Source organism: Agelaius phoeniceus, chromosome 18 (assembly GCF_051311805.1).
Source record: "Agelaius phoeniceus isolate bAgePho1 chromosome 18, bAgePho1.hap1, whole genome shotgun sequence".
In the NCBI taxonomy this organism is placed as follows: Eukaryota; Metazoa; Chordata; class Aves; order Passeriformes; family Icteridae; genus Agelaius; species Agelaius phoeniceus.
This window is the reverse complement of record NC_135282.1, coordinates 5,354,341-5,379,266: the sequence shown is the minus strand read 5'-3', so window position 1 is coordinate 5,379,266 and position 24,926 is coordinate 5,354,341. Positions and strand designations below refer to the sequence as shown.

The 24,926-nt window shown below is 45.8% G+C and overlaps 1 protein-coding gene across 3 annotated transcripts in view; it reads left to right on the top strand.

Moving 5' to 3' along the window:
• Window positions 1-24,926, top strand: part of TTC28 (tetratricopeptide repeat domain 28) — a 109,456-nt gene that overhangs the window by 46,995 nt on the left and 37,535 nt on the right. For all 3 annotated transcript variants that reach the window (XM_054646020.2, XM_077188075.1, XM_077188076.1), the window contains 3 exons: window positions 14,882-15,029; window positions 16,628-16,900; window positions 17,905-18,035. In XM_054646020.2, the coding sequence (XP_054501995.1) occupies window positions 14,882-15,029; window positions 16,628-16,900; window positions 17,905-18,035 (552 nt within the window). The remainder of the gene's footprint in view (window positions 1-14,881; window positions 15,030-16,627; window positions 16,901-17,904; window positions 18,036-24,926) is intronic.

Genomic DNA, 24,926 nt, shown 5'->3' with positions numbered 1-24,926 from the left:
AGGATAGATGTGAGATGAGATGTGGCAGGGGTAAGGTGCTGCACATGGCATTAGAATTGCTGTGGCTGGAACTGCTGTGTCTGCTGGGCATGGAGCAGATGCTCTTGTTGGGAATATGGTGGCTGCTGGCTGCTTTTCTCCTGGATTGTTGTACAGAATCTCCCAGCTGTAAATGAAATGCATAGCCACAGAATTACATGTCAGCATCATTGTTTATCAACTGCTTTCCTCAAAGGAAGGATCTGGTGTGAGAGGTGCCCATGTCTGAGGTGGTGTTTGCCAGGGTAGGACAGCAGCTGATGCACAAACAGGCAATCTTGCAGAGGCAGGTTTTCCCAGATAGGAATTTTTTCAGGTTTTCTGGTAAAGGTTTTTGTTTGTGCATTTTTTGGTTTGGGTTTTGTTATAGAGAGACCTGTAACACAATGTCAGAATGAAAATACAAGATGGGCTCAAAAAAGTTTGTCCTAGGCAGGCCTAAGAGGCTTCAGGCTCTACGTAATTTTTCTGAAGAGACTGCTAGAGGATTTCTTGATCTGCTAAAGCAGGTTTGACTTATTTTCTGGCTGTAGGCTGCCTTGTGTGAGAACTATCACATGGCCATTTTTCAGAGCTTGGCTGTGTGTTTGCAATTTTGCCACAGTAGCATGAACGTGTGCATAATCTGTGTGTTCAGTCCCAGTAAGAGACGGCCCTAGCACATTCCTTATCAAATTATAAATATGAAAATATCAATTTTTGTGTTATAGAAAAGATTAGGACATCTGGTAGTGAATGCCCTATAGCATATTTATAACAATTCTCTATATTATATTCAGTGTGTTGGGATCTGTGCTCATTCCTCACAGATCCTTTGTTTTTCTCATGTATTTATGCCCAGAGATTGACCAGGAAAAGCTTTCAGAATTCAGATTCCTGAATATGTTGGTTGAGAAGTGCCTTGTGGCAGTGAATCATTGCTAATGGCTGCCAAGCTGCTGCAGACCTCATTGCACAATGCCATTAGTAGCAGAAGAACTCCTTATAACCAAGCAAAGATTTTACAAGGTGCAGTAGTTTTCATCATTATTACTCTGTTAATTGTGTTGCACTTGCTAACAGAGTATTGTTTCTTTTTTCCTCTGTGAAGTAAAAGAAATATGCTGAAGAGTAGGTTGTTATCCTTGCCTGTACCATGAAGGGGAGCAATGAAATATTGATGGCAGTGCACAGAAGAGTTCACTGCCTTGACCTTCTGCTACCTGGCTGCAGCTCCAGATGGGGATTCAGATTCTGTGAGCATGTGGCACATCTCACTTGCAGCAGCACGCAAGCTCTTCATCTTCTGACAAGGCAGAGCAGGATTCAGCTGTTTCTCCTGCACAAGCTGGTGTGCACTTCAGTGGTTTTGCCTGTGGAGAAAGATAGAAAATTGTTTGCACACTTTTCCAGCCTATCCTGGTCTTCCTGCAGGTTGGCTCTCCCTTCCCAAGTATGCATTTCCCCACTCACTTTGGTGTCCTCAGCAGATGTTGTCAGGCTGCCCCTCTCCACCACTGTGTTCAGAACAGACAATTCTGCAAGCTTTTTCTGATTGAGTCCAGTTGTACAGAGGTGGTTTGAGGAGTGGAAAAAGTGCATGCTCAGGAGCTGGGCTGAGAGAGACCCACTGGGTTCACAGATCCATCAGATTCTGCAGCATAGATTCCAAACAGACCAAAATAAAGTATCAAAATATATTATTTTAAAAAATCTTGATGCTTAGTCACCCCATCTCTTGCATGTTTAATTAACTTCTCCTTCATGTGGTTTCTGAGTGTAGAATAGGAGCCAAAACAGTCCTTTTAAATTGTGTCATACAATTGTCTTTTTTGGCCATGAGACTGTCCAACTGGAAGGAGCAGAGCATGGCTGGAATTTATAACCTGTGACTCTCTTCACTGAAAACTGTAATTTTCAAAGCAAATCTCTGCAAGGGGACCATGTTACTGTGACCTGTCATGCAGTATAAATAATGTTCTTTTCAGTTTACATCAAACAGAGCAGGCCATTGCTTCCTGATCCAGTGGAAGCGCTGGTAATTGCTTCTGTAGGTTCCATTTATAGATCAGACTTCTATGACTAAATTTAATTACTTACAGCTGAATCTAGCAGAAGTAATAAGTTCAAAATAACCTCTGTCATGCTGCTGTGAAAGCAGCATGTTCCCAGAAAAAGGCACTTCCTAATTGTTTCATTTTTCAGGAGAAGTTTTTAACTTTCACCTATTCATTGTCTGGTTGAGTGAAGAATGGAGCTTTTTCTCCCATTTAAAGCTGTGGGCTGTGATGAAGCTGCTCTCTTGCCATTTCCAGTTGTACTGAGTCACAAATAGGTGACTGCAGGAGCTTTTGTTAGACCCAGTGTGGTGGTTGTCATCTTGCACAGTGGTGTCCTTGACCTGTGGCACCCTGATTGGAAGAATATTTGGAGATGTGTGATGAGAAAGAACAGATGCCTTGAAAGATTGTCATATAATGAGAGAAAAGCTTGGAATTATTTACTGAAGTGTTAACAAAGACCTAAAGGATGATGTTCTTGTTTTTCACTTAATTAGGCAATAATTGAATGAAAGACTGCTTAACTGATCTGCAGAAAAAATTGCTGCAGGACAGTGCAGGGACACAGTGACACTGGGGCAGTTGTGGCAGTTGTACCTTTGTTTATGTCTCTTTTTCTATCCCACTGGATACAGACTATCTCAGACCTGCATTTTCTGATGTTCATATGGTCTGTTAGCATGATTGATCTGTGGCTGGCTGTCTTTTTCCTGTTGCATATGCATGAGTGCACACACGTGCTCACTTAAGTGAATTTGATTTCTTCATTCCTTGTCTTTTGCCTTTGTCTGGCATGTTGTCATTTAAATGACCAGTTCTTTCCAGACTCTTGTGTCACTTTTTTTTTTTATGAAACATTTCCCCTGCCTTTTTAACACCCAGGTGTTTTCTGACTCTCTGTATCCAGTTAATTACAATCACCAGTGCACAAATCCCACTGTATAAGTGATGATACCAAGAGCCTTTGAAAAGTTTGTTGTATCTTACAAGTAATGAATGGACATAATTAATGCCTCAGGAAATTTACTGCAATTTAATCTAGACTCTCTCATTTAAATTATATTTTTAAAAGAAACACAGAAAAAATTTATTATTGTGAAAGCCAAAAGAATATGTGCAGGTGTAGTTGTATTACATTTAATTTTTTCCCTCTCAAATAATCCAATATATTACAAAATTCCTGTCAGCATAGGTGAAAAGGGGAATTCCTTGGTGACTGCTTGCCTGTTCCACAGGGAAAGCTACAGGCATGCAGCTCTGCTTCTGAATACTGCCCCTTCTTCCTAGGGAGGTGCTCAGGGGAATAGCTCAGCTGGGAAGGATTCCTCTGTCATTTAAAGGATGAACTAGGAGGTAATTACTCATGCTGCCAGGTCAGTCAGTATTGATGAGGGCTGTTTCAGGATATTAGTACGTGGGAAAGTCTTTGATGGTTGAGAATTGATTTAAATCCTACAAGCTTTGTTGTGTGTGACCTGCCTGTGTGCTCATATTATCTAAAGCAGATTTCTAGGAAAGCAGATTGCCCAGACAGATTGAGCTGTGCTCTCTGATCCCATCATGGGTGGTTGGGTGTGGCAACTGTGGAATTCCACTTGGAAATGCAGGGATTTTTACTTGCTGCCATACAGTTATTGATTAAACAGGCTGGGTATGTATTGCTGCACAGGTACCTGCCCAGCAGTGAATGCTAAAATGTGAAAAAAAAAAATAGCCCTAAACCAATAAAATCTGAGTGCACATAGCTACCTGGCAAGCTCCAAATGATGTCTGGGCAAAAGCTGTGCAGTGTTCATCCCCTGCTCTGCTGAGCAAGTGCTTTTTAGTGGCACAGAGTGGTTTTTAGTGGCACAGAGTGGTTTTTAGTGGCACAGAGCTGTGGCTGGGGGCTTTGAGATGCTACAGACAGGTGAGCCTCTGGATCTGAGCTGGATGAGCCTGAGTCTGGGTGACAGGGTGGCAGATGCCAGCCTGAAGCCAGCACAGGAAAGCTCCCTGGTCTCTTGTGCTGAGGAGCAGCACTGGGGCAAGGTGGTGCTGGGCAGCACTAAAGCAGGTTCAGAACCTGTGGTACCTCATGCACTGGGCATGGTTGAGGGCTCTGCACATTTTTATCTGAGCTTAGTGTTTGGAAGGGTGAGTGGGTTGAGTTTTCATCACCTCTTCCCTCTGGACCCTGTTCTTTAGTGTGTTCAGACCCATTCAAATGTCTTGAAGCGTGCTGTGAGTGAGCAGCTGATGACCCAGTACTGACACGGAGATAAATTATTCAGTGTGTCTTATTTGGGAATTCAAAGCTTCATGATGAAACCTACAAAACTGTATTATGCCTCTGACATTCTGAGATTTCATCACTGTAACTTCAATTATTCACTAAGCCTCTTGTTCTCCTCCTGGCACTCTGACAGGGCTGCAGGCCGGTGGCAAGCAGCAGGCAGTGCTTTCTTCTCTTTGTTTTCCTGCTTGCTCTTGGTACCTTGTGGGGGAGACTTGCCTGGTGCTTACTGTATTAAACCTCTCACCCAAAGTTCAAATTTGTACAATTCACAGACAGGGAAGAGTCTACAGCCATCCCCATTGCTGGAGGTTTCTCAGTGAGCTGTAATTATTGTGAGCTTTCTCCTTCCCTAGGGACAGAGTTTTCACTGTGGCTGCATTTACCCTGCACAAATTCCACAGCTGAACAGCCATGACCTGGTTGTCAGAAGATCCTCTGGGAAATGCCAAAAGAGAGGCCAGTGGAAGAGGAGGATGCAGGAAATGCTTAAGGAAGGGTTTGTCCTCGGGGGCACAGCTGAGGAGGTCTGTGCCAGTGGTGCCTGCTGGGTGCTGGAGGTTCTGCCTGTGCCCAGGGGCTCCTGGAGGGAGCTGTTACCATGGGGTGCTGTGTTGCAGAATGCTGAACAGATCCTCAGTGCCATAAGCATCAAGCTGTTGGTTTTGTAGGGGCAGTTGCTGTGTCTGTTAGTCAGGAGAGAATTAACACACCAGATTCTGCTGCTGAGCAGCTCCAGTGAGCTGGGACTCCCCTGTGCTCTCTGCAGGCTGTGGTCCTGGAGCAGGGCACTGCTTGGTTTTCTCCTCCAGCATTCCTGAACTGTGCCTCTGGAAGTGCAGGATCTCTCTTGGCTTAGCATGTCCCCTCATATTTGTGTTTCTACCACCTGGCACCTGCCTGCATCAGAGTCCAGATGTAGTGATTTCCCATGAGCTGGAAGGAACTGTGACACATCAGACATTTCTCTTTGGTTTTGTTCTCTCTGTAGCTATTTCTGCATGATTTGCAGTTTCTGTACAGCCCTGATAATTTTCTCAGGAGTCCAGGCTTGAGGCAAGCCCTGCCTTGTGAGAATTCCTTCTGCTGAGTGTATCCTAACAGAGCAATGCCCCAGTATCTGCTGTGTGGAAATTTTAGTCTGTGGTGGATAATTTTAGAAAACAGAACTGAAATTAATCCTATGAACTCATTGCCTGACGAAGGAGAAATTTTCCTGTGGATGTACAGAAAAATATCTTCATTTCTCCTGGGATTCCTGGGGATGGAAAGTCTGAATCAAGGTTGGAGTCACCATACCAAGGCATGCCAAATACCTCAGAACTTAGAATATTTTCTTCCAAGCCAAAACCTTACACAAGTAATGGAGCTCACAGGATATGTGAGAAAGACCAGAGCTTGTCTACATAGACACAGCTTTTGCTTTCTTTGTCATCACTTGAGTAATTTCAGCCAGATGAAGAACGGAGAGAATGCATGAGGAGGGAACAGAGCCTGCCCTTTACTGGCTTGCCCTGGGCACAGAACTTAGGCATGGTTGTCATTAGAAAGCATGCAGCCTCTTAAATTCAGGTATGTTCTGTAATAAAATGCTCTCTCCTGCCCATTCCAGTTATTTGAATTAAGTACAGTTATAACTTAAAGGTTACTTAAAGATAACTTTAAAGGCAAGTTAAAGATGTTGGAATAAGAATTTCCAGGTGATGTTGAAGAGACAGAAAGTGCTCATGTCCTCCACAGAGGAAGCCTGCTCCATAGACCCACATTTAGTAAATGGGAATAATAAGAAATTTGGCACTTTTATGGAACTGACACAAATCCAGTGAGTTCAATAGCAATGTTGGAAATGCAGCCAGTACTCCTGCTGTTCTCCTGGCCTGTAGGAATAGAAGCTGCTAACTAGCATTTGGAACCTCTGGTGCCATTTTGTGTATGATGAATAAAGGAAGGTAGATTACATTGTTTTCTGGTAGTCCAGTACAGGCAATGCAGTGTTTTCTGTTCCTAGAGCACAGACCCTTGCTGGCAAGGGAGGCTGTATTTTCTTGGGGTTGCAGAGCTGAGGAGAGCTGGGTGCTTGCTGAGCAGGGCAGGATGCTCTTCTACTGCTCTTTTGTCCCTTTTCTGAAGGCACAAGTGGATCAGTCTGATGGGTTGTTCATCTTGTGGCTGCTGCAAGCAGACATGTGAAAACCCCAGGGATCATGGTGAAAACCAGCTCTTTGTGTTGGTTACCACTGCCTCAAGTTGGTGCTGATGTGTGTGAGAGGGAAGAGTCCCCAGGTCTTTGCTGTTCTGCCCTCAGTAGGGCTCCATTGTTTGAAGGGTTTTACAGTGTATTAGAAAATGAAAATCGCTATTTTTGGACTTGGCTCTTGCAACCCCACTGAAGAATGACACCTATTCTGGAGTCCATCCAGATACTGTTCTAACAGCAAAACAGAGAAGTGGTAGGGCAACTAAAATAAAGCAGATGTTTAGCAAGGAAATAATTTACAATTGGCCAGTTTGATGGTACCTCTTGACCCTTTCAGGGCTGTTCAATAAAACTAGCAGTTTCCATAGCAACTACTAAATTACTTGGTGCTTCAGAGATCTGTGATAAAGGAGGCGAATCATTGTAGGGAAACATGGTGTTGATGTTTTTCCCCTTTGCATTACAAGAGTAATGATCTGGCAAAACTTGCTAAATGGGACGCCCCTGCTGAAGAATTTTTCCCACGTTCACTTGGGCCAAAGAGATTTATATGTTTAGTACTTTTGCAAATTTGATTTTTCCCCTCTCCCCTGTCATCAGCTTTGTCCTTGGCAGGCGGAGCTGGCAGGGTGAGCCAAGAGGCAGGAGATGTCTGCAGTAGGTGTGTGCTGGGCTTCTCTGTCACAGCCCTGCTGAGCATCAGCTGCTCCTCCAGGGAATATGGAACAACTCCCCACTGCAGGTACTCTGCAGCCCCCACCTGCAGTCACTGCTATCCTGTGCTCTAACTGCTGTGAATTTCATCTTACTGTTGTCTTCTCGGGATTGTACTGCTCAGATTTTTTTTCTGCTTCACCAGTAAGAAAAGATGTAGCTTAAGATCAGGACAGTCTTGAGCATGGACCCATGGAGATGTGTGGTAAGGAAGTAGTTTTGGGGCTTGTTTTCCACAAAGCCCAGTGTCATTCTGGTGGCTCTCAGGGTGTATTTCACTTCTCTTTGAATGTTTGGTTGCATGCAGAGTGTTGCTCTTGTGTAGTCTGTCTGCTGTGTTGGAAGAACTGTCTGTGCTAAAATCCTGAAATCCTTGTTTAAAACATTACACTTCACTCATTCTTGTGAGACACAAATCACCATTTGCTGATCAAACTTTATCTGACTTCCAGCAGTTACAGAGGTTTTGAGTCATTTGGGTGAATTACCTTCACCAAAGTTGTTAAAGGGTTGTTAAATGACCTCTGCTGTATCTTGTCTCAGTGCAGACAAAAGTGCTTCCAAAACAACCCTAAATGCTTTTCAGATTCACAGCAATCAAACAACAGCTAAGACCAGGAGGAGGTAGGATAATTGAGAAGTGCAAGACACAGGGATTTTACAGATGGAGAGTGAAGCCAAGAGGGCCCAGTATTGGGGTAGTACAGTGCTGAAAGTAAACTAAGCACCAGGTAATAACAGTGTTCAAACCAGCCCTACCTATGCCCCAAGCTTCCCTGAGAAGCCTCCTATGGGTGTCAGCTAATCCATTTAGTTTAAGTTTTGTATAATTATGTATCTGTTAAATATCTAATAATATCTTACAAAGACCAGTGTTACTTCTGAGCAGGATGAAAGGTGGCCCATCCTTTCTTCTGCCATTTCTAAAAGAAGCTGTTTAGCCAAAAATTGTGCCAAACTGTCCCTGTCCTCCTTGTGGAGGAACTGTAGCAGATGCTGCAGTGCCGTGCCTGCTGGCCTCAGGCAGAAGAGGCTGGTTCTGTTTTCCTTGTGCTGTACTTGGCCACTGACAGGTTGGTTGTTACTCCTCCAGAGCACTTTCCTCCCTCCACTCAGCTGGTTCTTGCTGTTAAGTGGTGGTTAAGAGTTGTAGCTGATAAAGACAGGAAGACTGACTGCTGGCACCTGCTGTTAGGGAAGGAGAGGGATGTCTTCTGAAGAGAGGTTCCAGGATGTAGCTGCTGTTCCTAGAGTAAGCCTGAAGCATGTCAGAAAGGAGCAGCAAGGATAAGATCTCTGGGGGAAGCTGGGCTGTTTACTTCAACTAAGTAAACAAAGGCTTGACTCTTTATTTACTGATTAAATTCGATTTATTCCAGGTGGGCAAGTGAGCTGTGCACAGAATCCCATTAGCAGGTAGTGGAAGCACAGTTAATAAGAATGATTAAATGCTCTTTGGATAAAACCAGGCAAGATATTTTGCACACACACCCATCTTGTTTTTCTCTATATTCTCCATGGGTCTTAGAGGAAATTCCCATTTCTAAGTAGTGTAGTTCTGTAAGAGGCATCTTGGAAACAGGTAGAAGATAAAGAAACAAAACTACAGAGACAACAAATCTGTTGTGCTGATTCTCTAGGGCAGGCTGACAGCTGTGGTTCAGGTGTCAGCCAGATGTAGGACCGTGAAGGAAAAGTGTTACCTGGGGTACAACCTTAATTTTGGGAAAGCAGGAATTCAGCTGGTGTGGTCAGCAGCAGTATTTATGCATGTGCTACATGTGTTCTGAATTAAAGTGCAGTCTTCCCTCTCCTCGCATTCCTGAAATCCCACAGCAGAGATTTGTCCGTATTTTTCTCTAAAATTTGGCTGTAAAACAGTTACAAGGGGAGAGGATGGATCCAACCTGGTGCTTGGCCCTGAGAAGCTGTGGCAGCTGTTCACACATCCCTTCCCTTCTGCTGGTCCCTCGCAAGCTCTGCTCAGCCCTGGGCACAGCTGGCATGGGCAGCCCTGAGGGGCACCTCTGACTGCACAAGGGGTGTTCTGCAGACTGAGAACAGGCATTGAATGCATCAGAGATTATTCCTGCTGTTTTTGGCATCTTCTCCTGGTCTGGCAAACCAAGGGAGCATTATGGAAGAAGCATTTTCTGTGTGTTTGCCTTTCCTGCCCCCATGGCTGACTGTCCAGGATCTGGAGCTGACAGCAGCACGAGGGTGGTTGGAGTTTCCTCCCCTGTGTACAATGGCAGCCTTTGTCTAAGACCAAGGTGCTTTTTTTCACGTTTTCCATGTTTGTTTGACAGGAATTTTCTGCTGCAATTCTTCTGATGCTGTTCCAGTTTTGTTCCTCTGTCTCAGTTATCCAATTAATGTTGGCCAGCATTGTGCCATGTCCATGAGCCTGTGGGGTGAGGTTTGGTGGCAGAGGGACCAGGTGAGCCTGGCAGGGCAGGGTGGCTGTGATGGCAGTGGGATTCCTGCAGAAAGGGGGGAGGCACAGGAGCTCCTGAGCAGGGAGGGGAGATCCCAAATGTAGAATCTGTTGCTGCATTCCTTGCGGGCAGGACCTTGACTTAGTTTTATTTAGCAAAATCTTGGGGAACTTAAAGATCCTATTCATTATTTACATGCTGTGTAAATAATGTATTTTTGTACAGTCTTTGTACTGTATTTTTATCTTCATTGTATATTTTGTATTAATTATAAACCAGTTACTGTTGCCTGAAACAGTTCTTGCATATTGATGTCAGAAGATTTAATAGAAATTTCAGCTCCCTTCTTGATATTGGTCGTTCAGTAATGACATTTGCATTCTAATCCTGTTTCAGATTGCACAGGGAAATCCAGTATTCAGGATCTAGACAGTTACCTAGATGGGATCTCAAATGATGAGGATTAAAAAAGCTAATAGGCATGTTTATTTGTGCTCCCTGGACACTGCAGCCATCAGTCCAGTGGCAACTCCTAGTAGGACAGACAGAAATTCTCCTTTTACATTAAATGGGCTATAATAAACACAGGTGGAAAATACTGGTGTGTACAGAAACTACGTGGGTCAATAAATTGGGCAGAAAACCTAGGACTTGTGCTTAGAATTTCAGAGAGGGGCTGTGCCTGCCTAGGCAGATGCTGACTGTGCTGTGGCCTGGCCCCCAGAACTGCCCTGTGCTCTTCTCGTGCTCATACAAGTTTGGTAAAATTAGGTTGAGGGTAGGAAAAGCAGTAAAAAACTTAATTCCAGCCATGAAAACATGGAATATTCTGAAAAACATGAGGCAAATGTGCAAAAATGGGTGGGAAAGCATGAATGGGGTAGGAAGACTTATTCCCCTTTGGGTGCTGTGCTGGGAGCTTTGCCACTTCACCTGGCTGGGTTCTGTCCTGAGGGCAGCAGTGTGAGCAGCATCTGTGTTTTGCATGGCTCAGAAGTCTCAAGTGCCAAATATATTTTGCCAGTTAATTAATTAGAGGAACTTATTTTTGCTTCCAGAATATCAAGGGTGCTTTCAAAGGTGTTATGGATAAGAAGTGCTACCTATTCCTTGTCCTCCCTCCTTCCCTTGGCTGTTTGAAATTGGTAACTGGGCAGAAGCTCAGCCTCTTGTGCAGAAGGCTGAGCCCACCTGGCTGTGAGAGCCTGCAGTGGTGTTTGATTCTCAGAGATGTGTGGGAATGCTCACTTAACAGCCTCTCCAACATAGAATCAGGGACTTGATGAGATTGGCTGCTTTGTAGAGCTGCTGTGGACTCTTTAATCCTCTTCCCAAAGGGCTCCCGCTGGCAAGAGCTGCTCTTCTCCCTGTTCTGCAGGCACTGGGTGTGCTGGGCAGAGCTCGGGCTGGAGGGGTGGGTGCAGGTGCTGGGAATCCCTGACATGCTGGGACTCTGGGGGTGGGGACAGCACAGCTGTGTCCATCCTGCTGAAACAAGGACAGGAGAAAATAATTCCCATTGAGGGAGATGCATCTGGTGCCAAATTCCAGCTGAGAATGAGGCTTTCTTCTTGCACAGTGCCTTGTTCCTGGAAAGTGTGGTGCAGAGACTGCAAAAATGAAAGGGATGGTTCCAGCTGTCTGTATTGAGACAATGAGAATGCAGAGAGCCAGGTTAGAAAACACCTGCTGTTTCTGTCTTGTCTTTAGTGAAACATTGTCTCTCCTTGCTTTAATCTTCTTAAAAGGAATTTATAGTTTTTTCTTATTTGGGATCACTGGAAAATTAATGTAGCTGTTACTGTAGAGTGAGCACTGTAGTATCTTCACATAATGTGATTTAAAATTTAAAGCTCTCTCAGCAGGGGAAGGCTCTGTCTGTGTCGGGACCAGGAGCTGCTCCTTGGCTCATTCCTTCAGCTGCAGCTGCTGGCTCCCTGCCTTCCCTTTTCCTCTCCTCTTCCAAAGGGTGATTCTCACCATTTCCTTTTTGCAGACTTTTCCCCTTGCTACAGTGTCTTCATTCCAATGCTAAACTAACTTGTGAGTGCCTCTTGGGGAGGAAATAGGTGATGTGAATGCTTTTTATTTATTTAGTTAAAGGTCCATGGGGAACACAATGTGCAGAAAGCATTCTTGTGTATGCTGGAAACTGGAAGAGGAAGGAAGGAAGGGTTTTTTGCAGGAGAAAAATAGGCCAAAATTGTACTTTCTGCTATGATTAATAGGGTTCTCTTTTGGGCTTTGAATGTTGTGTTTGTATTCAAATTAAGCAGTTTCCAGGGGCACTTCCAGCAATAGATGTGGGGAGCGGATAAAAGCCCTTTCCATAAAGGATGTTCAGAATGTGCGGAACTGAACTGGATGTTTGTGGGTCTTGTCTCCTCCTGTCACCTGGAGCCTGTGTGTCCCCTCCATGTGCAGGGCTCAGGGCATGGGTGTGGTGTTTGTGAGGTCCCCAGGACGAGGTGAGAGATGAGAATTTGACTCCAAGTTCTCAGAAGGCTGATTTATTATTCTATTCTATTCTATTCTATTCTATTCTATTCTATTCTATTCTATTCTATTCTAATCTATTCTATTCTATTCTCATTCCATTCCATTCCATTCCATTCCATTCCATTCCATTCCATTCATGCTATACTGAAACTATACTAAGAAAGAGAAAGGATACATCAGAAAGCTTCACAAGAATGAATAATAAAAACCAGTGATTCCTCAGAGCCTCGACATAGCTGGACCATGATTGGTCATTAAATTAAAACAATTCACATGGAACCAATCAAACATTCACCTGTTGGTAAACAATGTCCAAGCCACATTCCAAAGCAGCAAACACAGGAGCAGCAATCAGGTAATTATTGTTTTCATTCCTCTCTGAGGCTTCTCAGCTTCCCAGGAGAAAATCTTGGGCCAAGAGGATTTTTCACAAAATATCTGGTGGTGGTGACAGATGGGGGTTTCTCATTTGTCAGCATTCAGGATGTGCCAGTGAAGCACAGGGTGCTGAAGATGCCCACATGGAGCTCAGTGCTGGTGGCTATGTGTCCTTCTGCAGAACCAGGCAGGCACAGCTGTCCTGACCAAGCAGCCTTGTGGGCTGCAGAGGTCCCAGTCAGAATCGTGCTGTGTCCAACTCCCTCTCTCATCAGGCAGTAAAGAAAGCAATTAGATGGTAATTCTGCAAAAACAAGACTTAATAGTGTACAGCATGATTTAGGTGACAGTTCACACTCTGCTGGGAGGACTTGTGCTTGGTGGCTGCTGCATGTTGTTAGTTCTTTGTATTTTCTTTGATTTAAAGCTTCATGGTTGTAATCTAGTTAGCAATGAATTGGGTTTCCAGTACAGTGACTTGTTTGGTTCAATAAGAACACATTTATACTAAAGGTTAATGAAAAGCATTTTGCTTTCATTGAATTCATTAAAAGGGGTTCTACAATCAAGACTTACTAATGGAAAAGAGATTAAATATTCATGTCTCTAAATTTCTCACATCATTTCTGATTTTCCTTAATCTCTACCTTCCTGGATTAGAGTCCAAAAGTGCCTGAATGCTCTAACGAGTTCAAAAATTAATTAAAGATTTCTCCTGTTTAAGTACAAAGACTCCCCAGATGTATACCTAATGTATCTTGAGTGCAGATCTCTGTCCTATTATGGACCAAGAGAGAGAGTGATGAGGTCCTAGCCAAGAGAGCCAATCTCAAGGAGCAGTATTGGTTCTTAAAGCACTTTTAAATAATACAAATAATGCTTTATCCTCTTTATTTTTGCTATTGAAATAGGTTTGAACGAACTCAAAATGCAGCAAAATTTGCATTAGAAACATATTAGCTGGGCATGAAGGTAAAACCTGAGTAACAGGCATCAAAGGTGCTTAAAGATTCAAGACCTTTTTATAACACAGTGCCCAGATGTGTGTGCTACAAATACCTGAATACTTTGTAAATACTGGATTGTGGTTTCTGTGGTCTTTTTCCCCAGTGTCCCCCAGGCAGCTCTGGATACCCTTTGGGCCAGGGCTTTGCCTGCTCTCATTATGTGAGCAGAGTGTGTGTCTGAAGTTCCTGCTTTGTGTGTAGGTTCCTGCTATGCCAATTTGTGCAGATTTGGGAGCTCTGTATGGGAAGGCTTTGCAGCTGCATATTGATGTTGCTGATGCAGAAATTGAGATACATAGTGATAGGAGATACAAGTTACTTTGAAGGTATTGCAGGTTCCCATAAATGGTTTTCTGGAAAATGAAGAAATGAAGAAAAATGGTCTTGTAAACAGTTTCAGAATTATGAGTGTCTTGCTTTAGTCTAAGAAGCTTGTATAGATCAATGTACATATGTGTATGTGTGTGTGGGTTGTGTATATATAGTGCATTTAGCAAGTGGGGCAGTGCTGGACAGTGGAGAAAGAAGGCTCTGCTCCTGGCTGCATCTTTGTTTTGTTTCATTGCAGCTTGAGCTCTCAGTACATTTTGGGCCCTGCTAGTGCTGGATGTTGATATTGGGCTCATTGGCAAGAGCTGATGAGAGAGGAAGTGAGTTGCTTCTGTGCTGTGTGAGCCGAGACTGGACAGGAGGGTCTTGAGAAAAAGTACTGGTTATAAGTAGTTAAGAACTAGTATTGACCCAAATCCAAGGGGAAAGCTTTGCCTTACTAGAAGTGACCAACCCTGGTTCCCAAAACAGTTCAGAGGCCTTGCTAAAGCTCAGAAGGTGATCACAATGAGGGGGTCCATGCTGGTGGGGTTCACAGACCGAACTGCAGTGTTGGTGGCAGTGATTGTAACCTCATGACCAGAGGTGCCATGGTGTGGCCTGTTGTCCACCAGCACGAGGTCAGGAGCTGTGTTATTTATTGTTCCTGTTTGTGATGGCTCAGTGATGGGCATTGTCAGGAGCTGTGTTATTTGTTCCTGTTTGTGATGGGCATTGCTTTGCCTCTGTCCCTGCAGGAGCTGTGTTATTTGTTCCTGTTTGTGATGGGCATTGCTTTGCCTCTGTCCCTGCAGGAGCTGTGTTATTTGTTCCTGTTTGTGATGGGCATTGCTTTGCCTCTGTCCCTGCAGGAGCTGTGTTATTTGTTCCTGTTTGTGATGGGCATTGCTTTGCCTGTGTCCCTGCAGGAGCTGTGTTATTTGTTCCTGTTTGTGATGGGCACTGCTTTCCCTCTGTTTTTGCAGGCATACTTCCGTCAGGGCGTGGCCCTGCAGTACCTGGGACGCCATGCGGACGCTCTGGCCGCCTTTGCCTCGGGGCTGGCGCAGGATCCCAAGAGCCTGCAGCTCCTGGTGGGCATGGTCGAGGCCGCCATGAAGTCTCCCATGAGAGGTAAGCACATGGGGGTTCTCAGGGTCTCACCTGCTGCTGAGCTAGCCAGAGCTGGGAGTCCCAGAATGGGAGCACAGCAGAACCTGGAGGCCTGAAGGGAAAGATTTCAAGATTTGGCTTCTCTGCCAAGTCAGGAGGATGCCAAGAATGGAGCCTGAAGTTACAGGAGGAACAAAAACTATCTTTCTGGTTAAGATGGTGATAGGCAGCTTGAGGGGCACTGGAGATGAATCAAATTGGGTTTGTACAGCAGTTCCCATGGAGTCCTTGTTCATTTTTCCTTTCTCCAGTGTCAGTGCAGGCAGAGGTGTGTGCTGCTGTGGCACTGTCTGTGTTGTTACTGGAGCAACTTCCCACAATGTTTAGGTTGGGAGCAGCACATCTGAAATGCCCCAGGCCAACGTTTGCCCCAGAAGAGCACATCAGCAGCTTTTCTGTGGTACTGCTGTCTCTGAAAACACAGCATTCCAGAAGGGAAAAAGGCTGCTCTGCTAATTTGCTTCTGTTCAAGCAGTGTTTGCAATCACAGAGACCTTGAAGCCATATGAGCTGTGCAGTGTTTTTCTCTTTCATCGTGTCCCCGTTTCCAAGATTTTTTTCTCTAGAGGAAGGGGGTTGTCTCCTCCTAGCTCTGTGTCTCTTGCAGGCTTTGAGCTGCAATGCCCTAATGCTGTTAGTCAGGAGGGAGCATGGCAATTGTCCTCCTCAGCAGATGGTGCTGGGGGCCACAGGGCTTAGGAGCCAAGGAGCACTGAAATGAAAAAATACCCTTGTTGGTATTTGCTTTTTTACAGTGTTTTTCTCCATCCTCCAAAACGAATTCATTGGGAAGTTTCTGGCCTATACAGCAGTTACCTGGTGAATGCAATTTGATTTGCTACCCAAAGGTACTAAGGCTGCTGCTTAAAATGCAGGCTACATGGTATTCTGTGGGAGCATCCCCAAATTTGGCAGGATGATCTCTGGCTAACTGCCCTGCAGCTGTGTATCAACTGTGCTCCCTGCTGCAGTTAGACAGATTGAAGCAGTTGGGCAGGTCCAGTGCTATCATGCCACAGGAGCACTGTCTCCTGCAGGAGGAGCAGCTTCTTTCTGCAGTTTTGGTCACCTCTCTTAGCACACATCATGTGCTTGGGTATCTGGACAGGCACAGACTTTGCAGACATTCATCTGAAGGTTTGTGCTGAAAGAGCAAAAACTGCAATGCTCTCAGACACTGCAGTTGGCCCATTTCCAGTTTCCTACAAAATTCCACAGATATCTTCTGTATTCCTTCTGCCATTAGGCCAGACTTCAGAGCTCAGGATGAGACTGCTCTATGCTGAGGCTGCTCTAAGCTCTATTTTTATGCTGCCTTCCTGAAGTGCTTTCTGCAAGGCAAACAGCAGCTTGCCAGGTGATCTGTCTTGATGTGCCAGATTTTAGATGGTACCTTTGAGCCCCAAGCTCCCTTAATAAATCTTCACTGAATTTGGGCTGTCTGGCCCTTAAGTCATGTGTCATTTGTTGACAAAAAAATCAAGATGACTTGTGAAGGTGATTCCTGATGCAAATATCTTGGTTTGCTGAGTACCTCTGTCTTCGGTTTTGCGCTTCAGAGTCCCTGGAGCCCACCTACCAACAACTGCAGAAGATGAAGCTGGACAAGAGCCCTTTTGTCGTGGTGTCTGTGATTGGCCAGGAGCTCCTGACTGCAGGCCACCACGGGGCCTCTGTGGTGGTGCTGGAGGCTGCCCTGAAGATTGGCACTTGCAGCCTGAAGCTGCGGGGGTCGGTGTTCTCTGCACTCAGCAGCGCCTACTGGTCCCTGGGGAACACGGAGAAAAGCACTGGATACATGCAGCAGGACTTGGACGTAGCCAAGAGTTTAGGTAAGAATGCTCCTGGGGTGCTGGGTGGGCACTGGTGAAACAAATCAAGAGCTAAGTTAATGATCAGCATCTCTTGAATGCTCTGTGGGTTTTCACAAGCTGCTAAATCTGATCTGAAGCTTCTGAAATGTGCAGACTGCAGGTTTGTGCATCCCTGTTTGCCTGCCTGTGTGAAGGGGCAGATGATCTGTGGGTGTGCTAAGGTTTTACTGGGTCTTCTAATTACCTGATGTCATGTATGTGAGAATTGCTCTTATTGCCTGTGTTGACTCGGCCTCAAAAGCTTACATGAGTCTTAAATTAAGCCATCTGCTTTTCCAAGATGGACAAAAGTACTCACTCTTGAGATTCTGGAGCAGTAGCCAGGGAAGGAACAAATCAGTAGTGACATAATAATGAACAAAGAGTGTTTAAAAATAAACAAATTCAAAAATCCCTCTTGAGTTTCGTACATTCTGCACAACAGTGAGAACATTTGACTTTGTGGGGTGCTGTGGGAGAGCAGACAGGTGTGAGACAAAGCCCTGGCTGTGCAGAGCTGGAAAGACAATGCCCAAGGGCTCGAGCCAGGACTGTTCACTGAGAGCATAGGAACTGCTCTCTTGAAGATGGTTGTAGGTGTACTTTGTACATCTGAGCTGAGCTGTGCTGCAGAATTGCTTTCTGGAGAAAACTGGCATGCTTTGTGCTTATTCTAGGCCTTGGCCATTGTCTGACCTTCACAATGTCAAGCAAGGAATAAACAGGGAGGAATGGAAAATTGCCAAGTGTTAAGCCACAGAAGAAAGTAAAACAGTTCTAAAAATAAGCTTGATGGCTTGATGGCTAGAAGTTTCTGAAGGCCAGCAAAGAGGAAAGTTTGGCTGTGTGTTAAACATAAAGATGAGTTTGTTCTAATGCTGGTTCTCACACCAGAGCTTGTACCCCATGTTTCAGTCTTCCCACTGGATGCTTCCAGCAATGCCTATATTAGCTAATCATTGTTTTGTTTGCATGTGACACAGGTGACCAGACAGGAGAATGCCGAGCTCATGGAAATCTGGGCTCTGCATTCTTCTCCAAAGGAAATTACCGGGAAGCCCTTACTAACCACAGACATCAGCTGGTGCTGGCCATGAAGCTCAAGGACAGAGAGGTAGGAAGCTTTTTAAACAGTCAAAGCTGGTAGTTTGCACTGCATGGTTTTGCAGAGAGGTCAAACTGACTTTTCTGATTGCCCTGTTTTACCCCAAGAATTTGGGAGCTGTGGCTTCTCCTCCTGGGTGTCCACTTGTGTTTTGTTAAGGAAAGTCTTTGTACCAGTAGATAATGATGTGTGAGAGCAGGGGGCAGGATGCTTGGGTTGCCCATTAGCCTCCCCCATCTCTGGGCTCTGAGCAGGTCCTTTTGCCTCCCTCTCCCTTACCATCCATGTTCCTACAGCTCAGAGGCTCTGGGCTCCAGGGGTGGGAGCTGCTGCTGGGTCAGTGTCAGTACCACGTTGCTGCAGCTGAGCCCTCTCTGTCCTCAGCACATTTCCCAGTGTTACAGGTGCTGCTGACCTGGACTCTGCTAAGCTGCATCCTAAGCTGTGCCTTTTCCTGCCAAGAAATGGGCAAGATCCCTGTCCCCAGTGTTTGCATAAAATACACTTAGTGAGAGCAAAAAGAACCCATGCAAACCTGAAAACAAATTGTGCAGGATGTGCTTTGCCTTGACCATTCAGTTATGCTGGGCTCCCTGCCAGTGCAGGGAAGTGGCTGCATGGGCTGAGGAGGCTGTCCCAAGGCATTTCTGCTGAAAGTTCACTGTAAGGACAGAATATTTTAGTGCACAGATACAAAATCTATCCCCTGCTCCAGGGATTCCCCTCTAGTGTGAGTGGGAAAATGGAGACTGATGATTGCATGGCAGCAGGGCAGGTGAGAATTCATGTAAGCACAAGTGGTTTTGGGGGAGATCTAAAAGCTGAGGAAGATCAATTTCCCATTGGCAAGTTGTGGAAAAAATCTGCTAGAATTTGCTGAATGCTTTACTGCTTTACTAACTTGGTAAGTTAAATATCAGGTAAGCCTTGGAAAAATGCATCTTTCAGTAGGTTGTGGAAGGACTGTGGCTGGGGGAGGGACTTCCTAGACATTTTCTTGATTATTTTACCAGCTGGAAAACCTCCTGAATCACTCCTGATTTGCTTGTTTCTGTTCATGAAAAGCAGAAAAGCTGTTACTTGTCACTGTTTATGGAGTTTTCTTGATCAGGGTTCCTGTTGCTGCTGGCAGAGTAACCTGTGTGGCTGCTGCTCTTCTGTGGGGTTTCTTGCCCCATGGAAGAGCCCCATGGGTTTCATCCCCTGGTGTGGGGCATGGAGGCAGCAGCAGGGCAGTTGATGTGCTGGCAAGAGCACAGCAGCCCCAGAACCCCAGGCTGGCCTGAGATGTGGGGCTGGAGCATTTTCCTGGTGTTCAGCCCACTGATTTAAACAGATCTCACTGAGGGGAGTCCAGGGAATGAGGGCTAATCCTAATAGTCCTTAGTTCATGACACATCTGGGCACATAATTAACAGTTATTGACAACAAATGACTACTTGGTTTAGCAAGAAAGCTGAGCTTCTTGGATTTCCTGTAGGATGTAACCACAGGAAATTAATTTGGCGCTTTCTGATGACATCATCTTGACCACAGAGCTTCCTCTGAACAAAAAGCTGTTTTTCTTGGCCTCCTTTGCAGACATTTTTATAATGCAAATGTTATAAAGTTGCAGTAGGGCTGATGTGAATTCCAGCAGAAGGGAATTTGGTGTGTGACTGTAATGAGGTAATTGTTTTACCCCTGACTGTACAGAGAATTGGCAGAAAAGGTAAAAAGTGCTCCTTTGTATGGGATACTGCTGTCTTTGGAGGGGCTGTCAGGTTCTGAGGCTGCTGGAGCAAATGTTTGCTGTGTTGTGCTGCTCATAAATGGAGGAGGGGTTGCAGAGGGTCTGTTTGGAGCATTCAGGTGTGCCCTCCCCATGCAGGTCTGGAGAAGGGGAGCTGTCAGCTGAGCAGGGAAGATCTCAGCTGCTCCCAGAGACTCAGGATTTTACATGTTTTTCCTCCTTGGCCCAGGGAGTCTGTGCAGCTCCTGTTACAAGCACAGGCTCTGTGTCCAGGCAGGCCATTTGCTCTTTCAGTCAGTGTGGGGAGAAGTTAGAGCTGTTTTGCTGTCCTTGTGTCCAGAGAGAGCATGGGGCAAGTGTCACTGGGATTTGGCATACCTGTAGTGTCTCAAAGAGGGAATTTGGGGGATTGAACACAAGTGTGGGTTTGGTCTGTGCAGGTGAGGGAGAAGACTTGTTCTTAGTGAGGTGCTGTGAAGGGCACCATGAAACAGACACCTCAGGTAAGGAATGGGATGGATTTTTTTGACCAGCTTCAGTAGCTGGTCAAGAAATTCAAATGAGCTAGTTCTGTGGCTAGTCCTGTCCCTGCTTCAGCCATGTCACTGGTGGCAAGGTGGGCATCACTCCTTGTGTGCCCCATGGCAGCAGTACAAAGTGTAACCATCCCATCCTGAGTGAGGAGGGTGCTCACAGCCCATCTGAACTCACAGGGAACACATGGGCAGGGGGCTGCAGGACCCTGGCTCAGCCTGTGTGCACCTCAGGAGCTGATCTTTGGGCACCAGCTCCAACTAAGGCCCATGCAATTTGTGCAGAGGTGGAAAATCAAACTTTCCTGGGCTGGTGAGGCCCCTGGTCTTGTCTTTTCCTTGCTCATTCAGAGCCAGCTGCAGGCTGTTGGAGTTCACTCATTCCTGTCCTGCAGGAAGGAACTGCTGCCTGTGCAGGGGTCATTGCCACTGGGCAGGAACAAGAAGGTCCAGTCTGAGCAGCCCTGGCTGCAGTGGAGTGAAATGTAGTCTTGATTCCTTGCTGATTGATAAAGATGGATTAAGAGTCACAGCCCTGTCCTAGAGCAGCAGCAGCCTCATGTTCTTGTGATGTTTTCTTGCTCTCTGTGTCTGAAATGTCAGCACTACTGTCCAGCAGTTCATGTGCCAAGGAAATCCCATTCTGCTAGCTTGGGCTGCTGCTCTTTTTTCCAGCCTCTGCTTAGTGCTTATGAAAGTGCTGGGAGTTGTACAAAGAGAGGTTCCCCAAAGCAGCAGCCAAGGTGCTAGAATGTGCCAGAGGAGGAGTGGCAGATGATGTTAGCAGGGAAGACTGCATCACATTATTTAGCTTGTTGTCTTGTCACAAAAGCTGGCTCTGATGAGCAGCAGAAGCTTGCAGCCTGTTTCTCCTCAGAGTGGTCTAAGGGCTGCAGTTACACCAGCCCATGAGGCAGGTGCTGAGTGTTATGTCTGTACTCCATTTCTGAATTAATTGCTTTGGTTTTAACACCAGGTAGCCTAATCTTCTGGAAACCATCAGGTAACTCATGTAGGTAGGGTGTGTTGATGCCAGATGACAAGCTGTGATTTAGACAAGGATTATGCAGCTGATGAGCTATGCCAGGATCAGAGGAAAGAATAGAATCAAAATGTAAATGTGAAAGATTAGTCCCCTGTGTCCCTTTTCATTGCTAGCTGCTCTTCAGGTGTCCAGAACTGTCTTGAATTAGGAATTCTGTAGGGCCAGAGTGCCAGTGTAGAGCCAGTGGTGTGTGATTTCTTGGGACAGGTTGGGGTGGCCCTTTTTGATGACCATTCTGAATGTTCCTTCCAGAGCATTTCATTTAGAGAAGTAACACTTGAGTTTTGGAGCTGTGAGTGGCTGACAAGCAGAAATAGACAGGAAAGGGAAAACTGTGGAGCTCCTTCTTGGGTGCAGTGTCCAAAGCCTGACAAAGGCTGTGCTTGAATCCTGCCATGCAGAGCCCATGGACACCACAGGAACTCTCAGTCTCATAGTTCCCTGCTCTCCTGGGCCCTCAGACGCCTTCGATTACAGCCCTGCTGTTCAGAAATAGCAGGGCAGCATGGCAGGATCACAAACCAACCATCATGAAATGAGTGCTTGTGCTGCCAGCAGGGAGCTCTTGGGGAGGATGCTGCTGCCAGAAAGCCACTGGGTGCTGGCAGCCCCTCTGTGTTGGCTGGCAGGCATGCTTTGAGCTGAGCTGAGCCTTTCCCTGGGCTGCAGCATCTCTGCACCATGCAGGAGTGAACACGAGTGTTGGGTGAGAACGAGGATTGTCTGCAGCCCTGAATTCTCCCAGGGCTGGGATGAAGGTGTGGCTGAGCACTTTGTGGTGTCCCTTTTCTCAGCAGTGTGCCTGAGGGAAGGGCAGAGAGCTGAGGACTGTTATAGGACCCTCCTCGAGCCAGGTCTAATAAGCTCTTGGAGGTCTGTAACACACCCAAGATAGCTCAGCTGCCCTTGGAGGCATAAAAATCAGCAGGATGGCTTCTGTTGCAGTGTTGGAAACAAAAAGGTTTAATAAAAGGCAAAATAATAAACAGAGAAAAATCGAGCCAGGTGCAGAAGGTCCTTGCTCCTGGTAAAACACCTTACAAAAGCAATTAGTTTCTTTGTTCACTTCTTTTTCTAGTGAATTGCTCAGGTGGGGCTTTTTGGCTTCTATCCAATTAGCTATCCTTAAGTTTGAGGTGAAGTCCCCTAGGCCTATCAGTGGGGTGGCTTTTTCACCTAATCAAGGAGAGAAACTTCTGGGCTTCTTTCCTTTTTGAAGGGACAAAGGACAGTTTTGTCACTCTGTCAACAATGGGTGCACTCTTACAGAGGACAGACTGACGGACTGTGTCAGTACTGTCTTGCCCCTGGGTTGACTCATGATGACCAACAGCTTGTAGCAACCATTCCTGGCCTGGTTTTGAAGGGATTTCCCCCCACCTCCCTCTGGAAGCAGCTGTTTGTGGCAGGAAAAGGTGCAGAACTGCTGGGTTTCAGTGCCCTCTTGTTACTGACCCTTTGTATCAGCCTCTGGTTGCTGCCCTGGACATCTCCAGGAGCATCTGGGGCTCTGGGAATTCTCTGCAGCAGGTGGGTGTGCTCAGTAACTTGATGAGCCAGGTTTTGCTGTCTCAAGATGCTTTTTAAAACGATTGCAAATGTAAGGCAGAGTTCATGTTTGCAGCTTCAGCAGATTTTGTTCAGAAAGGCTGACTATTTGCAGGAAATGGGGATGATGAAGATGATAATTACAACTGGGTAGTTAAGTAGCACAGAAGAAAGATCTTTATTAAGCAGGCTTTGGTGGGTTTTCTGTGTCACCTTGCTCTGGCATATCTATGAGGGTTCTTGTGTGGCAGGGGAAATACCAGAATGCAGAAATTCCCACTGGAAAGAGAAACCATGGGCTTGCAGCCCAGGAGACTCCAGAATCCAGCTGGGTGCTCTGCTTCCTGCTACAAAGGGCATTGCCATGGATATACCTGGGATTGCTGGATGTACCTGGAGCCATGGCTGGGAGGGGTCACCAAGCACTGGCATCCCTGGAGGAGGAGTATTATTGAGTATGGTTACTGGGGCAGACATAATCCTTGGTTGGATTCTGTTGGGAATTTGAACATTCTGCAACTGTCTGAACATACTATGTGAGCATCTCACAAAGTAGTTATTTAGGTTTGCAGTTTTGGTCATTTTTCCCAGTCCCCTTCAAAGCAATGAAACTCAGTATAAAGCTCCTGCATTTGGTAAAGTGCAGCTCCTTGCTTCAGGCTGTGCAAATCAAAGATCAAATTTCACCCTCTTGTTTCCAGAAGGAGATGCAGAAGGAAAGATAGATCATTCCTTTCTAATGAAATCTGTAAATTCTGTAAAGCCAAGGTTTTCTGCCCTTTCCTGAGGGGAAGGGGAAATGCTTTCCAGGTGTCCCTCCAGCCCTGCTTTGTCTGTAAAGCCACATCTTCAGTGAATAGCAGGGCTGTATGGATTCAGCCTTCTCCCTGAACTTGTATGAATTCTGGTTTGGACCAGCAGAATGGGTTTTTTTCTGTTCTTCTGAGTTAAATCTCATAGAGGATGTGCTCCTTACCAGCAGTCTTGGATGGAGTGTGGAGAATCCCATCCATTCATCAGCTGCAGCAGGAGGGAGCCCGTGGCAGTGTCCCTGCCCGTGGGATGTGTGTGGCTCTCAGCCATACAAAGAGGTGGTCTGGCCCTGGGGCTGCCACATTCTTCAGAAAGGAAAAATCTGAAAATCTTACGACCACAGTTGTTTTGTTATATTTGCAAACAATCTGGAAAATGAGGACAGGATATAAATACCTTACAAATGAGAACTGGAAAGAGTCTTCAGGCTAAAGCAGTTTGTCATGCCTGGAAACATAGACTAAGATGTCAGAGACAGGCTGTGATGAGGAAATGATTCCAGCCTCTCAGTGCAGACAGCAGTCTTGCTTTATTAGGGATCCAGGGCAGACTGCCTTGTACCCTGGAGGAAGGCTGAGTGCCAGCTGCTGGGAGAACACTTACCTTTGGAGTTAATTTCTAATTCTGGGTTCACTAGTGCTGCATTACAGCTCAGACTGAATCACCTGCGAGCCTCAAAGGATGCGTTCAGTGATGTGAATCAGCCTCAGAGCCTGACCTTCATCATTTGGATTTATATCTGAGAGTATAAATTCTTTGCCTTTTTCTGTCTTTAGCAGATTTTTTAGAGTCAGCTTGACAGGATTCATACAGGTTTGTCTGGTTCAAAAGTGATAGGATTAAGCAGAAGGAAGAGAAATCTGACTGGTGCAGGAAATTTGGGAATGCACTAAAAGGCCATATGCTTTGTTTTGTTTGGACTTGTGACTCAAGAGGGAAATGTAATACTTCCTGAGGATCTCCTTTAAATGTCCCCATTTGACCTCCACAGCACATGGATTTTAGCTGAAGGAAATGCAGTCTTCTGGTTTTACTTTCACAGTGTCTGCAAAGCTCAGCCTGCTGCTGAGGCCTGGACCTGGCTGCAGGAAAAGAAATGAAGCAGAAAACTCATGCAAGAGCTGCAGCTGCAGCACTCTGGGTTTTCAGGAGCCACTTCAGCCAGGGCTTTTCTCCTCTGTATTGAGTTTGCAATGAGGGGATGTCCAACAATAGTAGCAAGGGTTGGC